At 32.3% G+C, this 14,292-nt stretch overlaps 1 protein-coding gene across 1 annotated transcript; it reads left to right on the forward strand.

The window, feature by feature from the left end:
* The first annotated feature begins 102 nt into the window (after positions 1-102).
* On the forward strand, positions 103-13,484 carry LOC139525218 (kin of IRRE-like protein 3). Its single transcript, XM_071320409.1, has 4 exons — positions 103-349; positions 1,011-1,313; positions 5,442-5,738; positions 13,138-13,484. Exons 1-4 carry the CDS (start codon positions 103-105, stop codon positions 13,482-13,484), a joined length of 1,194 nt encoding a protein of 397 aa, XP_071176510.1.
* The last annotated feature ends 808 nt before the right edge of the window (positions 13,485-14,292 follow it).

Consider the following 14,292-nt stretch of genomic DNA (forward strand, 5'->3'; position numbering starts at 1 on the left):
ATTGGCTTTCAATTTGATTACAGGCACCAACAAATGGCATTATTTCTGTTATGTATATATTTCTCAATAGCACCTCCGACGCGTTTATATTACAATGGATCAATGGATAATAAGCTGGAAGGTACAGAAGGAACAGATTTACTGATAAGATGTACAGCTGAAGGTGGAAAGCCTCCGCCTGACGTCAAGGTGACAATTCTAGATGGTACAGGATCGAATGGAATCAAGGAAGTAAACTATACAATACCAACGATTTCTAGAGACTATCATCGAAGGACAATAGTATGTAAGGCAACCAGTAATGCATTTAATATTTCAATGACAGCAACAGCACATATATATCTAAACTGTAAGTAATAAAAACAGAACCTTCAAAAATAATGTCTTGTATAATGTACCTGGATATTTTACAAGAATATTTTGTCTTTCTCATTTCGCTACCATTTGTAGCATGTGTTAACAAAGGTTACTGTATTGCATCACATCTATCGTACTTATCATTTCTCTTTGTTTAGAAATATGCATTCTTGTTTTGTATACAAGGCAATCTCCAATACAGGATTAAATCATGACTGTGAGTATTTGTATTGGAATAAAGTTTTCAATAGGCAATCAAAGCACACTTCAATATAGTCTGTATGTGCCTGTCCCAAGTCACGAACCTGTAATTCAGTGGTTGTTGTTTGTTGCTGTGTAACATATCTGTTTGTCTTTCATTATTTTGTACATGAATTATATGAGACGTTAGTTTTCTCGTTTGAATTGTTTTACATTTGTCATTTCGAGGCCATTTATAGCTGACTATGCGGTATGGACTTTGGTCATTACTAAATGGCCGCACAGTGACCTATGGTTGTTATTTTCTGTGTGATTTGGTCTCTTGTGGATAATTTAGTAATTTGCAATCATACCACATCTTCTTTTTTAAATGTAGAGAATTGAATTTTGCACAAAATCATGTATTTTTATGACTTTAGGTTTAAAATGATTTATTACTTCTTGTTTTACAGTAAAACCATTAACACCAATATTCAACTCAAAAGAAATCAGTACGGAGGAGACAGAACCACTGAGGGTATCATGTATATCATATGGAAGTCGACCTGCTGCTACCTTTACATGGAGTATTGGTGGAAAAGATGTTACCTCCAATTCTGCAGCATCACAACCAGTTACAGAATCTAATGACACCAAAACAGTGACATCTACGTTGACAGCTAGTGTAAACAGAAGCCATACCAATCAAATTATAATATGTCGTGCATCTAATACAGTGGGCAGTGTCAGTGTTGGTAAAAACTTAGATGTTAAATGTAAGTACAGTAGGAAATATAGTGTGTTCACGAATGTGATAAATACCGATATAAGTTAAGTGTGGACTTTCTCAAAAATTAAATGGAACGAAACGTATTCACGCGTCTTAGCCTAGTAATATGTTTGGTGCAATCAAGATCGGCTACAAATGTTTAAGACGTATATGCACTTTAAATATATGTATATTAAAAGTTGGATTTATTTGATTTAGGAGTGCAAAAAGACCAGACTTAATATGAGAATTTAAACAATTGTGGTGGAATATAATCACATAAATATATGTACATTGTGTCATTTGCTTAGAAAATGAGTACTATTTACAAAAAAAAATTTAAATTGTGTCTGCATACACATTTTTCATGACTCTAAAACAACTCGACTACCTTATTCGTCTTTTAAAGTCTGATTTTGTCCAACATAACACGAATAATCGAACACAACACTGGAATTTTTTCTATCCAATTGATATATTTTGTATCCTTTACCTTTTTTTCTAAACTATCTTGGATTTGTCCTGTTCAGAATTAAATGAGAAGTTGGTGTGGTAAATTTTGAATTAAACTTTTTCTTTTATGGAAATCCAACTTTGAATTAGTTCCAATCCTTGAACAAGTCTCATATCATTCTGTTTTTACAGACATCACTTTTTACACGGTGTACTTGATATGTACTGTTATCATTTTTTATTTGAGTTTTACATGTTTTAGTTAAAGTTACAGTAAAAGGGCTATGTCACATATTTTGGTAAAATTTTGCATTCAAATTTTGCTCCTTCAACGAAAACCAATAATAGGAAAATAATGCATTCAACTTTTTTAATTTTTAGAAATATATCTGATTGAATGCTTTCAAAAATGGTGAAAATTAAATAGAAAACACCTAAAATCAGCAAAGAAAAATTCTTGAATATGTCTAAAAATCATTACATTATCAATTGCGAGTCCAGAAATTTTTGTTAAAATAATGTGGTTGGTATATAAACTTCTGTTTTAATGATGTAAAACAATAATGGGGTCACGGACGTTATAACGGTAAACAGCATTCAAAGTAATTTTCTAGGGTAAACATACTGCATAAGGTCAATTCAAACTTTCATGGAATGTTATTTAATTTGAGCTATTTATATGATGCCTAAACACGGTCAAATTCATATTTTCCCGTAATAAAAAAATGTCTTATCTTGTACAGGATTTAAAATTTTTTGATATTACAATATTTATACGGGTTTTTAGTTGCAATTCATTTTACCACAACGCAAATATGTACACAAATTTCCAAGGGACAAAGCTCCAAATTGCAAAACATCACTTGTGTGTCAAAAGATATTGAAACACATTATAACGCTAATTTGTCGGCTTGTTTTGTGTTAAATCCAAATGCAATAATACACTACAAAAACATCCACTTTAACGATGATAGTCTAGCACTTTTAGCATATTTATACACACAAACGGTTACGGAATTTCAATCCACATATATATGAATTACTATCCAAATTATTCATGTCAGTACTACTGTTATTATTTATGATAGTGATACTACTTAAAGGTTGCATTTCTGTAAATATCGACAATGCAATTTCCCATAGGAACTCCTTGTACGACTAAAACAGTACCACTTTTACACATAGACAGGTGAGCGACATAGGCTCTTAAGAGCCTCTAGTTTAAATCCGTAATGATGATTGTGGACAAGTTCGGTTACATTTGTTTCAATAGTTTCAGAGGAGAAGATTAGTATTGTAAAAAGTTACAAAAATTTCCGAAAAGATGTTAAAAATGGAATATAAAGAACTACAACTTATTCAGGGGTCAACTGACCATTTTGGCTATGCTAACTTATTTGTGGAATTTACTTTGCTGATCAATATTGCCGTTTATCTAAAATAATAATAAAAGAAATGACCAAAAACGGCAAAATTTCCTTAAAATTACCAATTCAGGGTTATCAGCCCATCAACAGGTTGTCTAAATCAACTGAAAATTCCAAGGCAAATAGATCTTGACCTGATTAACAATTTTACATCGTGTCAGATTTGCTGTAGATGCTTTGGTTTTAGAGATATAAGCCAAAATCTACATATTTTAGCCATGGCGGCCATTTTTGATTGATTGACTGGATCACCGGACACTTTTTTAAACTAGATACCCCAATGATGATTCTGGCTAAATTTGTTAAATTTTGTCCAGTAGATTCAGAGGAGAATATTTTTGTAAAAGTTAACGACAGACGATAGATGACGGACGACAGAATAGTGGAAATACCTAATTATAGCGTGACATATCAAATCGCAATGTTAGCGGTAAGGAAAGGATCTTAATAATTCGTTACAATAAATAATTAAGCATAACAAATTTATATTTACAACACTGTTATTTCGTTTAATTATCAAATGGAAGTTTAAGAACCACAGTGTTCAAACTTGAAAAGAAGTATGCAATTTCTTAAGTAAATGGAAATCAAATCTCCCCAATCGCGAAGATGAATTAAAAGGTTGAGTACATATTGTAATTCAAATGATTAATGTACATTTTAAATATAAAAAAGGATGTGCGATATAATAGTTAAGAGACAGATTATATTTAAGTTTTTTTTAAACTCTTTGTCACCGTTATGTCTTTAACAATTTACGAAATCCATACCATATAGTTAATTATATAAGTCTCTGATATTACTTATATGGAATAAAAATGTATACGAAACAAAATGACCTGATTTATACCAGTAAATGGCTAAAGATATTTAGAATATTTGGCCGTTACATAGATAATAGAAATGCTCATTCAGGCGAAGAGCAAACTTCTATGAGCTTGACCTTTTTAGTGATAATCACCTGGAATTATGGATGACATTTGTCGACTATAATCGAACTCGTTCCCGAATTAATTTGTTACGACAATACTGGTTCTACAATGGTCTTGTTTAAAATAGATATAAGTCAGAAACTAGGACGGTTTGAACATGATGTATTTTTTTTGAAACGAGAATCAGTTACCGGCACTAATGAATTCATTTACTATATTTAAAGATAGAACTGGAACACGTTTTAACGTATAAAAAATCAGCTGCATATTCAACTTCGCATAGGAAAATGTAATCAATTTTGAAATTAGTTCATCGTTGAGATAGGATAAACATGCATTATGTAGCAAATATATTGCATTGTTTTCAATGTAAAAATTTATCATACTGAGGATGCATGATCGACATAAGATGAATTAACGACCCCAAATACAAAACTTTCATCAGACAGGAAAACTCGCTTTTCTCTACCTTAATATATTAAATAAACGACAACAGTAGTATCGCTTTTCAAAAAACATAAATAGATTGAGAAAAAACAACTCCTGGTTATAAATTATAAGAGAAAGGCAATGCATACTGTATATTTCGAAAGGTTTAAGGTAACAGTTTACTCCTTACATCTTTCTAGATCAATTTTAGAATACGATGAAAAACTCACAACGGCAGGCAAAAATGTCGAAAAGACAAATATCAGTATTTCAAAACAAAGGTTGAGAAAGACAAACAGAGATCCTACTTCACATTGACATCCGTTGTGTAACCCCTTTAAGTAGGAGCATGGTGGAAAGTCTAATTCGTGATGTCACTTTCGAGGATAAGAGTGCGTGATTGTGGTAACAATAATTTGAACATTTCCTTCGTCATCAATGGAACAGATATTTGAAGTCATATTTCAACTGATAGACAAATATATATCACGCCATGCATGTTTTATTCTGAATAACATGAATTTTCCATTTATTTCTTTTCATTGCCATATCATGCTATGATTCAACGTTAAAATTGAAGCACATGATTGACATTTTTTTATTCTCTTCTTTATGACGAAGAATAATGCAACCAAACTAGTATCGAATCGAAATGTGAACAAGTAGATATTTCGCACGATATTCAAGATAGGCTTTTAACAAATTTAGGACAACATTTGGATTGAAGTTGTAATTGTTGGTTATGACGGTTCAGAACTACACTGGTATTCACAGATTTCAGACATTGCTTTTTTACATAACTTTGGGAATGATAAAAGTCATCACACTCTCAATTTAGAATGCAGTTCTACAGTTGAAATGAATGGTAAATTGAAATAGTTTTACATATTACAGATGCACCAAGCATAGATGTGTCCAACTATACATTGTTAAATTCTGATGGAAGTACCAGCATTCTTTGCATTCCTTCTGGGAATCCAAACGTATATACCTACTACAAATGGCAGCACATGTCTCCATATGGACAGTTAATACGAGAGTTAGATGGGAATAAAATCCTTACATTGCCTAATGTTCGTGACGAATTTAAATACCAGGACAGTGGAGTATATGTGTGTACAGCAAGTAATGGTGTGATAAGTAGTAACGGCAATTTAAAACAAATAGGATCATCATTCATCACAATTAATGGTAAGTAAAGTTTCATCCATTGCTTTTATTGGAGAAAATTTGACCTTTCAGGTAAAGGAGAAGGCAACATAAAATCATTAATTGGTAACCTGAAATAAAAAAAAAAAAAAAAACACAACAAAAAACAACCATTTTGTTTCATGACAAAAAAATATAAATACCATGACTTTTTTCAATGCAATCGTGAAGTTTCACACTATCCAGACCTCGAATCCAAAAGTCTTGCCTTTTTCTACGGCAAGGTTATACCTGTGGTAAATTCTTTTAATGAAACCAACTCAAATAGAAGAAATGAAGAAATGATTAACAGATTGATTAACATTGTGATATACAATGTTAAAAGCATTGTTTCTAATGTCTGACCTATGGCCGCACGAAACTTTATTCAGCTTTCCTTCGATTTACAAACATAAACAAAACTACTGTTAGTATTAATTGGTTATAATTTCGTGTGTGTGTATTCTGATTGAAGTTAATATCATATCTCAGTTATCTACACTTGAATAAAACTTGAATTTACCAGTCAAACTGTTTTTTTTAGAGTTTTTATGACTACTATGCACAACTTACTTGAGGGTTTGTCTCGTTCATGGTTTTTGCTAATTTTGTAAATCTTTTTTGTCAATGGTGTTTCAAATTAAAATTCGTTTTCTAATCTTTTATTTTGTTTTTTACTGAAGGGTTGGTTGAAGATGATTCTTGTTTTTGCGTTATTACATATTATTGCTTGCATAAAATTTATAGACACAAAGCCCGCGCAGATCGAGCGAGTTTTCATGTGTAAATTATTAACAACGGCATTATGTATTGACAATTGAATATTACATTAAGCATACGCATTAACGATGAAATACTGACCAATTCTTGGTTCATTTTATGTTCTTTTTAAATTTTAACTAGGTATGACGAACTTCATCTCCTCACTATAGTTGATACCAAAGTTGCAAGCAACGTTATATTGCTGGATCCTGTCTAGTTGCCCACAAAACCTTTTTTTCTTTTTTTTAATTATCAACAACAATTTCATCATCAATTTAATATGTATCGTAAGAATTGCTGCGAAATTGCCTTTTTATGGGCATTAAGGAATCATATGTTGATACTTTACACACCCAAATATCGTGAGAGTCCATGCAATATAAGTCTCTTTGCAATACTATGAACATTATTCTTTGCGGTATAATAGAACATTTTAAACTTCAATACAGATTCAACACAACGGATGCATAATGTGCAAAATATCTGCTTACCATTATCCTAGCGGACCATCTGAGATTAGCTTCCAGGTGGTGTTCTTGTTGGTCAGTCTGGAGTAATATTTGTATTTTTTTTGTTTTAGTTTACAATGCGTTTTTTTATTGAAATCATACAATTAAGTATAATTCACTTACAATTTTTTTTATTGTTAAAGATGGTTTTAAAAAAGAAAGATGCTTAAATTCTTCCCTAAATTACAATTGGTAATTCAGGACTAGTAAAAAATAATAATCAACAAACATTTTAAAAGAAATTCATATACTCAACGTATATGGTTAATAAGACATATAACCAAACAGCTAACTCTAAATATAAGGAGGGAGACACCTATAAAATTTCAAAGTACCCTTTCAACGAAAATACAGATGTTATGACATTTGACAAGATGCAAGGTTTATTTGAAAAGCACAACAAAAAATACGGAACCTTCCTGTGAATATTTTAGACGTATCGAACAGGATAAATGAAAACATTCATGTACATGTAATACAGTAATACCGTGAGATAAAGTTATCGTACATTCAATTCCTGAAGCAAGTGTGATGAAGAAAAATTGGGTTGTAAAAGTCAACATGGACTGCATTGAAGGGAGGCAATATTTTAATGAATATAAAAAATAGACACCGGAACATATGAGTGGTGTTTCAGATGTGCAACATTTAATAGGTGTGTTTAATGGGAACGACTTATAGTTAGTCAATATTGATTGGTATGCAATTGTATTAGCATCGGCAAATCTCATTAAAATGGAGAGTGTTCAGCCATGTACCTAAGTCATGGCTCATTGACTTTGAATATTTGCAAAACTTATTTATTATGTAACAGTGTTGCTATCTTAATTTCAACATTTGTATAATCAAAATTAAAAAAAAGCAAGACATGTCTCTTTGATAACATTTTATTTTCGTAACTGTTTTAGTGTAATCACGTCTTTCGCGCGATACTTGGCGTCCAGCTGTTCGTATGGTGTTGTAAGTGCATTCTCATGTACCATTCTGTAAAGAATTTTAATCAAGAATGTTTCGGACGAATTTGAAAATCGGTGCTGATCATCTACATTGTACCTATATTTCTAAAGAATTTAAATGATACTCAACATATTGTCTGAACAGGTACACATTTTTGTTAAGGGGCCAGCTGATAAAAGATGGTAAACAAGAAGCAAACCATTTTTCCTTTAAAGTCCATCTAAGATGGAAAAACAAGTATTTCCCTTAACATTATTTTAAAATATCGATATTATTACGCAAACCCAGTGAAAGTATCTTCCGTCCATCCATCCGCCACATCCTGCCAAACATGCATCAACAGAAAAGTACTGATCAGGATTTGAGATCGCATCAGAGAAAATCATTGCGACCCCATTATAACCAGGTAAAAATTGCTGCCACCAGAATAGGTCAAGTTTAAAATCAGCTGGAATGACTAATTTCCCATTATCGGGAAAATCTCTTAACCAGTTTAACAGCCTTGATACAAAAAATGCGGCCAGAAGGCACACATTGAGATACAAAATTTAATTATCCCAGCAATAGTTGTAATTCTCTCTTTATACAGTTTGTGCTACAGAGCCAATTCAAAACTAACTGCAAAATCTCTGACAATCTTTGAGTATCAATAGAAATTGTCATGTTCTCAGAATCAAATAAAATGCCAATAAATATCATTTTTGTACTAGGCGGACAAGCTTTTTTGATTGATTCTTCAATGCTGCACTTCTGTAAAATAAGACCCAATTTAGCATAGGCATCATCACTGCTGGAAGGAATATCACATCCAACTAAATTATCCAAATAGTTTAAAATATCTACACTCATGTTTTGACATATATAAATGCAATCGCATTTGTTATTCGCATACATATGTAGGACTCGGAACCGCGATGGTACTCCGAACTGCGATGGTCACGCTGAAGTTCGATGGTATACGCTGAAGTGCGATGGTTAACACGCTGAAGTGCGATGGTGACATTATGACGTTAACTTGTTGATATCTACGCTGAAGTGCGGTGGTGGTTACGCTGTAGTACGATGGTCTACCTGTCACATTGAGTAAAAAATAAAAGTTTAATTACGAACATGTAAAATGAAATCAAATTAATTAGATTTTACAAAAATAGCTGCTACAATGTAGCCTCGCGTTTGGAAGATCTTTTAATTTCCGTTCAAGTCAAACGAAAGATTTTCATTTTGATTTTTGTTAATGTAATTTTAAATTTGCCAATTTTCCGATTATCACGCAGGAATATAGAGTCAGATCTAAGAAGCTCAAGGGTGAACTGAAGAAAAAAAATGAGCGTGTATGTCTATACGGTAACACTAAGCAGGGTTTATATATGTTATGACAAAACTTAGAAATTGATAACAACAATTTTTCCTATTTATTATTTTAGGAAGTACACGTAGGAAGCAGTCAGGGTAATTTCGGCCTACTTTGTTTCAGGCAATAATCACTGTAACGGTAATAAAAAAGACTAGAGCGACGGTGTTTTTACAAATCAGGATTTATCTCGAGATTAAACAACATTAACAAAAACATTGCAAATACTCTCAATTATTTTTTTTTTATTAAATTGTCCACATAAAATCACGTGAAGCCTTGTTACTTAATGATAATTTAACATCAATATTTAAAATTATATCAGTATACTTTATTTCAGTTGAATCATTATCGTGCGACATTATTCCGAACATAGGATAACCCATTCACTGACCAAATTCATCTTTCAGCCCCGTTGCTCCCTTATTTTGCTGCCTGGCATGGTTAAAAATATTTTTGTAACATCGACATATTATGCTCAAATCAGTTTGGGACTTAAATCGTTCGTTTTTTTCTTTTTCCTATCATTTCCTTTGTGAACATGAAACCTTCATCTACAAAATCATATGATCCTGCTTGCAAATCAATGTTGTATGTTTAAAAACGTTATATTATAAAACGTCACAATATTCGAACGTCAAGCCAAACCATCGCACTTCAGCGAAAGGACCATCGTACTTCGGCGTGGACCATCGCACTTCAGCGTGACCATCGCACTTCAGCGTCCCCATCGCACCTCCGAGTCCTACACATATATGCAGCATATCTGAAACCCATTGTTAATACACAATCGTAATACAAGTGTCCTCTCCATTTGTAACCTAAGAGATGGATGTCACCGGGGTCAACGACTAATTGTCTATAAGCCCGTTTCAGGTCCTTCTTAAACATTTTACAACCTTGACCTTTACTCCTTATTAACATAATAAAATCATTAACCGTTGGATACGAAACTGAAATTTCATCGCGTAAATAACGATTATTGAAAATACCAGAATCAACTGCCTCGCCCTCTGGAAAGCTCAAATCAACAATAACCCTGCGTTCTATCGAATCCTTTTTTGGAACAGAATTTAAAAGAGATAAAGTTGAAGGACAGCTGAACGGATTTGCCTTAAATGGTCCAACAATTTCTTTATAAGAACTCTGGAAAAACAGTAGCCCCGAATGATTACGGAAAAAAAGGACCTGAATGGGCTCCCATCGGGACCCACCAACCACCTGAGGTTCACTATATTTCTGTAGCCAGATTCTTATCAAAAGAATAACAATGTTAGAGTAAATTGGAATTCTACAACCCTTAAATTGTACAATCCAGATTGTTTAACATTGTTATGAATATTTACAAAAGTTTGCATATCATCTGTACCCAAAGAACTGTTACAACAAAGATTGCATTTAAGTGAATGTCTAGAACCCCATAATGCGTTTTGAAATTCAGTTAAGTCATTAATTATGATGAGGACACGCAGAAGAACATTCCGGATGATGACTTTTATGTTTGTCTAATCTATAACAAGTAGCACAAAAAAGATTAACCTCACGTTTAACACCTCTAATCATAATTTTATGCGGTGATGTTTCTGAACATTTATTTTTCTTAAAAAACAGAACAAAACCATAACGTAGGTGTCTTGGGCTCTTTTTTACAAACAAGAGTAGGCTTTTTATCGAACTCCTGTTGAACATATTTAGACAGAAGAGGAACTTCCAAATTATCAGGAGCATCTTTCTAGGTTTTAACACCCGTTTCAATTTGTCTCAAAAATGCAGTGTAGTAGTAAAGTCAAAATTTCCACTGATAAATAGAACTGCAATATACAATTTTCTTCAAAAGAGACACTCTAGTATTTCTCTCGTTAGCTTTAGTTTTGCTTGACCCAATTATTCTAATTCCTCCGCAAGAAACAGCTTTAATCTAAATCTTGAAATGAAACAGATTTATTCATATATTCGTACTGAAGTGTAGTATGGGGTCAAGTTTGTGGATTATGCACGTCATTACTTGCTTTAGCAACCATATCCGATTGAACTTTTCGCTTTTTAAGTGATTTCTGTTTATATGACTAATCTGTACCTGACGACCTAGAAGTATCACCATTAGTACTAGACTCGGAATCAGAATATTTTGAATGAACTTTTGAACTCTTCATTTTTAAAGATTTGTTTGAACGTTTGCATAAATGTGAAGAAAAATCAAGCTCACTATCAGAACTATCTTGAGCAATTTCACTAGAATCAACTAAATTTATTAAACTATTCTTTTTTTACAATATCTGATAATTGTTTTTCCACTAATTCAGTCAACACTTTCTCTTTCTTAATATTTCTAAATCAATCTCACCCTTCCTTTTAAAACTTTTGAAGTCCCTGGTGTTTTTTCTTTTAGCTGATTTTGTCTTCTTACCGGCTGTTTCAGTGGATTTTCACTTTAGGTGCACACGACTGGAGCTTGTGCGGTTTGCTTGACTTCTCGCCTACAACTTTCTCCTTGACTAAATCAGTAAGTTTACTCGACTCCACATTTTAACTTTTCAAGCGCGTTCTTGGAATTGCCTCCTGTTTTTCAAAATCAGCTTTTTCAAGCTTTCTTTCTTTTGCGGAAGTGCTTACTTCTAAATTATGGATCCGATGTTCCAACCTATCTACTTTATCGTCAGGTGAAGTCTGATGATAAAAAATATCAGAAGTCGGATCCGACACATCGAGTACGTCCTCATGACCAAAACCAAATGCACTTAATAATTTATAAATTTGTCTTGCTTTATTTCGGATTAAAGGCATGAATAGCCTCCTGTGTAAGACAGGGCAACTTAACAAAATAATAATTCTTGCAAAAAATGACTTGATAAAAAAAAAAAATTAATCAACAAAATAAGTACTTACGAAAAATAAAGTCACAACAGCTTTACAGATCAAATAAATCAAATGTAGTTGCCATACCTCACAGGATGAACTTTGAACAGAAAACACCACATTAACATGATTAGTTTTTGGCTATCGACGGCAAAATGAAAAACTTAAATTTCTTTAAATCACAAGTATATAAAGGAACTAATCAAAATAAATAATTCGAACAGTATAAATTAAAATTGAGAATGGAAACGAGGAATGTGCCAAAGAGACAACAACCCGACCATAGAAAAAAAAAAAACAACAGCAGAAGGTCACCAACAGGTCTTCAATGTAGCGAGAAATTCCCGCACCCGGAGGCGTCCTTCAGCCATCCCTTTGACAAATATATACTAGTTATTTTGTTAATCTCCAGTCGCCAATTATATATTCTTAATTGATTAGAAATAGCCCAACTACACTTTTCGATTGTACTTCCTATGTTTACAGAACTCCACCACTTTTGAAGGACAAGTAAATGACAAATACTTTTTTTAATCCATTCAATCTAACTGCTTGTTACTATTGTTTTTGGTTTCTTAAATTTTACAGTTTTACTGGTAATGTAAATGACAAGTTATCTTGAACACCCCAATTCAACATATGTTATTGGTCTAACATAAACTTTAAAATAATTCAGAATTAGAATTGGAAAATATACAAAATGAATGATTTTAATTATATTTTGAGTATTTTTACGGCCATTCAGAGAGTACATCACAAGAATTCTCAACTGGCGTATGGACAGTGAAGTAAATTGTAACAGTCAATCCCAAAAAGAAAGAATTTATTCTTGCTGAAAAAATAAGATCAAATGTCAAAATGATAGTGGTTAAACACTCATAATCATGATTAGATTTCCTTTTACAACTGAAATGTTGTAGGTTATAATTATTCATGTGTCCTAAAGAGTTTAAATTATCTATTTCAGCTATACCAGTTTTTACAGTCGATAATACTGAATATACTTATGGAGAGCTTGGTAAAAGTTTAGACTTGAGTGTTCATGTCTATAGTGGTACCAAACTCACCTCTGTTAAATGGTTTAAAGAAAATTATCAGGTGATATCTTCATCAGACAAATACTCAGTAGCTGAAACACAAAATACAGTTGATGTTCGTTTTCACAACAAAGTAATAAAATTCGATGGATACAGAGTCACTTTAACAATAACAAACATTACATTGGATGATTTCTCCAGTTATGTACTACAAGTGGCTAATACTATTGAACAACCAGTAGTCTATAAAAAATACATGGAACCAGTTGGTATGTAAACATTACACTTAAGAATATCTAAATCGTATGCAATATATAGGTAACGAATTTAAGATTTTATCTTTTATGTCATAATCAATACAATTTATTCCGATTTTCATAAGGGCGGGTTTGTCTAAGTCTGAATCGGTGATTCGTTTAAAACGTCTGAAACCATATCAATTTTGACATTTGAAGTTTCATTTACGAATGTAACAATAAAATGTGTGAAATGTCTGTCAACGGCTTGCCTGTACCAAGTCAGGAATATGACAGTTCTTGTCCATTTGTTTATGATACGTTTTGTTATTTGATTTTGCCATGTGATTATGGACTTTCCGAATTGATTTTCCTCTAAGTTCAGTTTTTTTGTGATTTCACTTTTTACATCAATAGAAAAGACAAGAACAACCACCAATCCAAATTTATATACCTATATGGTGTTATTTTCTTTCAGAATCATAGGTCATTCTTTTTCAGAATCAACCCGGACGATACCATGTTTCAATGGAATATGCTCCAAGGCATAAAATAATGACCGGTGTGAGGTCATTATATATATTCCTTGATAAAATGCAATCTATAATTTACAATCTATAATTTACTTCAAAAACAAAATCGTCTGATTGCTTTTTGTTGCCGATTTGGGAATTTGTGTTTAAAAGTTCAATCGATGATAGGTGTAAAAGAAATCGTCTTTGCCCACATTTAAATTTAAGAAACAAATGTAACGGGAAGTTTTGTTAATTTATCGCTACAATATAGAAACGTTATCATCTATGCTAGACGAATTTTAATGTGGACTTTCATAAAATAAATCCAGATTTG

This window comes from Mytilus edulis, chromosome 5, assembly GCF_963676685.1.
Source record: "Mytilus edulis chromosome 5, xbMytEdul2.2, whole genome shotgun sequence".
NCBI lineage: Eukaryota > Metazoa > Mollusca > Bivalvia > Mytilida > Mytilidae > Mytilus > Mytilus edulis.

What these genes read in the sequence shown, in the direction of transcription:
- LOC139525218 (XM_071320409.1), top strand. Translation starts at nt 103, where the DNA reads ATGGATAATAAGCTGGAAGGTACAGAAGGAACAGATTTACTGATAAGA. An exon ending in TAAAAACTTAGATGTTAAAT is followed by an intron (nt 1,314 to 5,441) that starts GTAAGTACAGTA and finishes TACATATTACAG; the next exon opens with ATGCACCAAGCATAGATGTG. An exon ending in ATCATTCATCACAATTAATG is followed by an intron (nt 5,739 to 13,137) that starts GTAAGTAAAGTT and finishes TATCTATTTCAG; the next exon opens with CTATACCAGTTTTTACAGTC.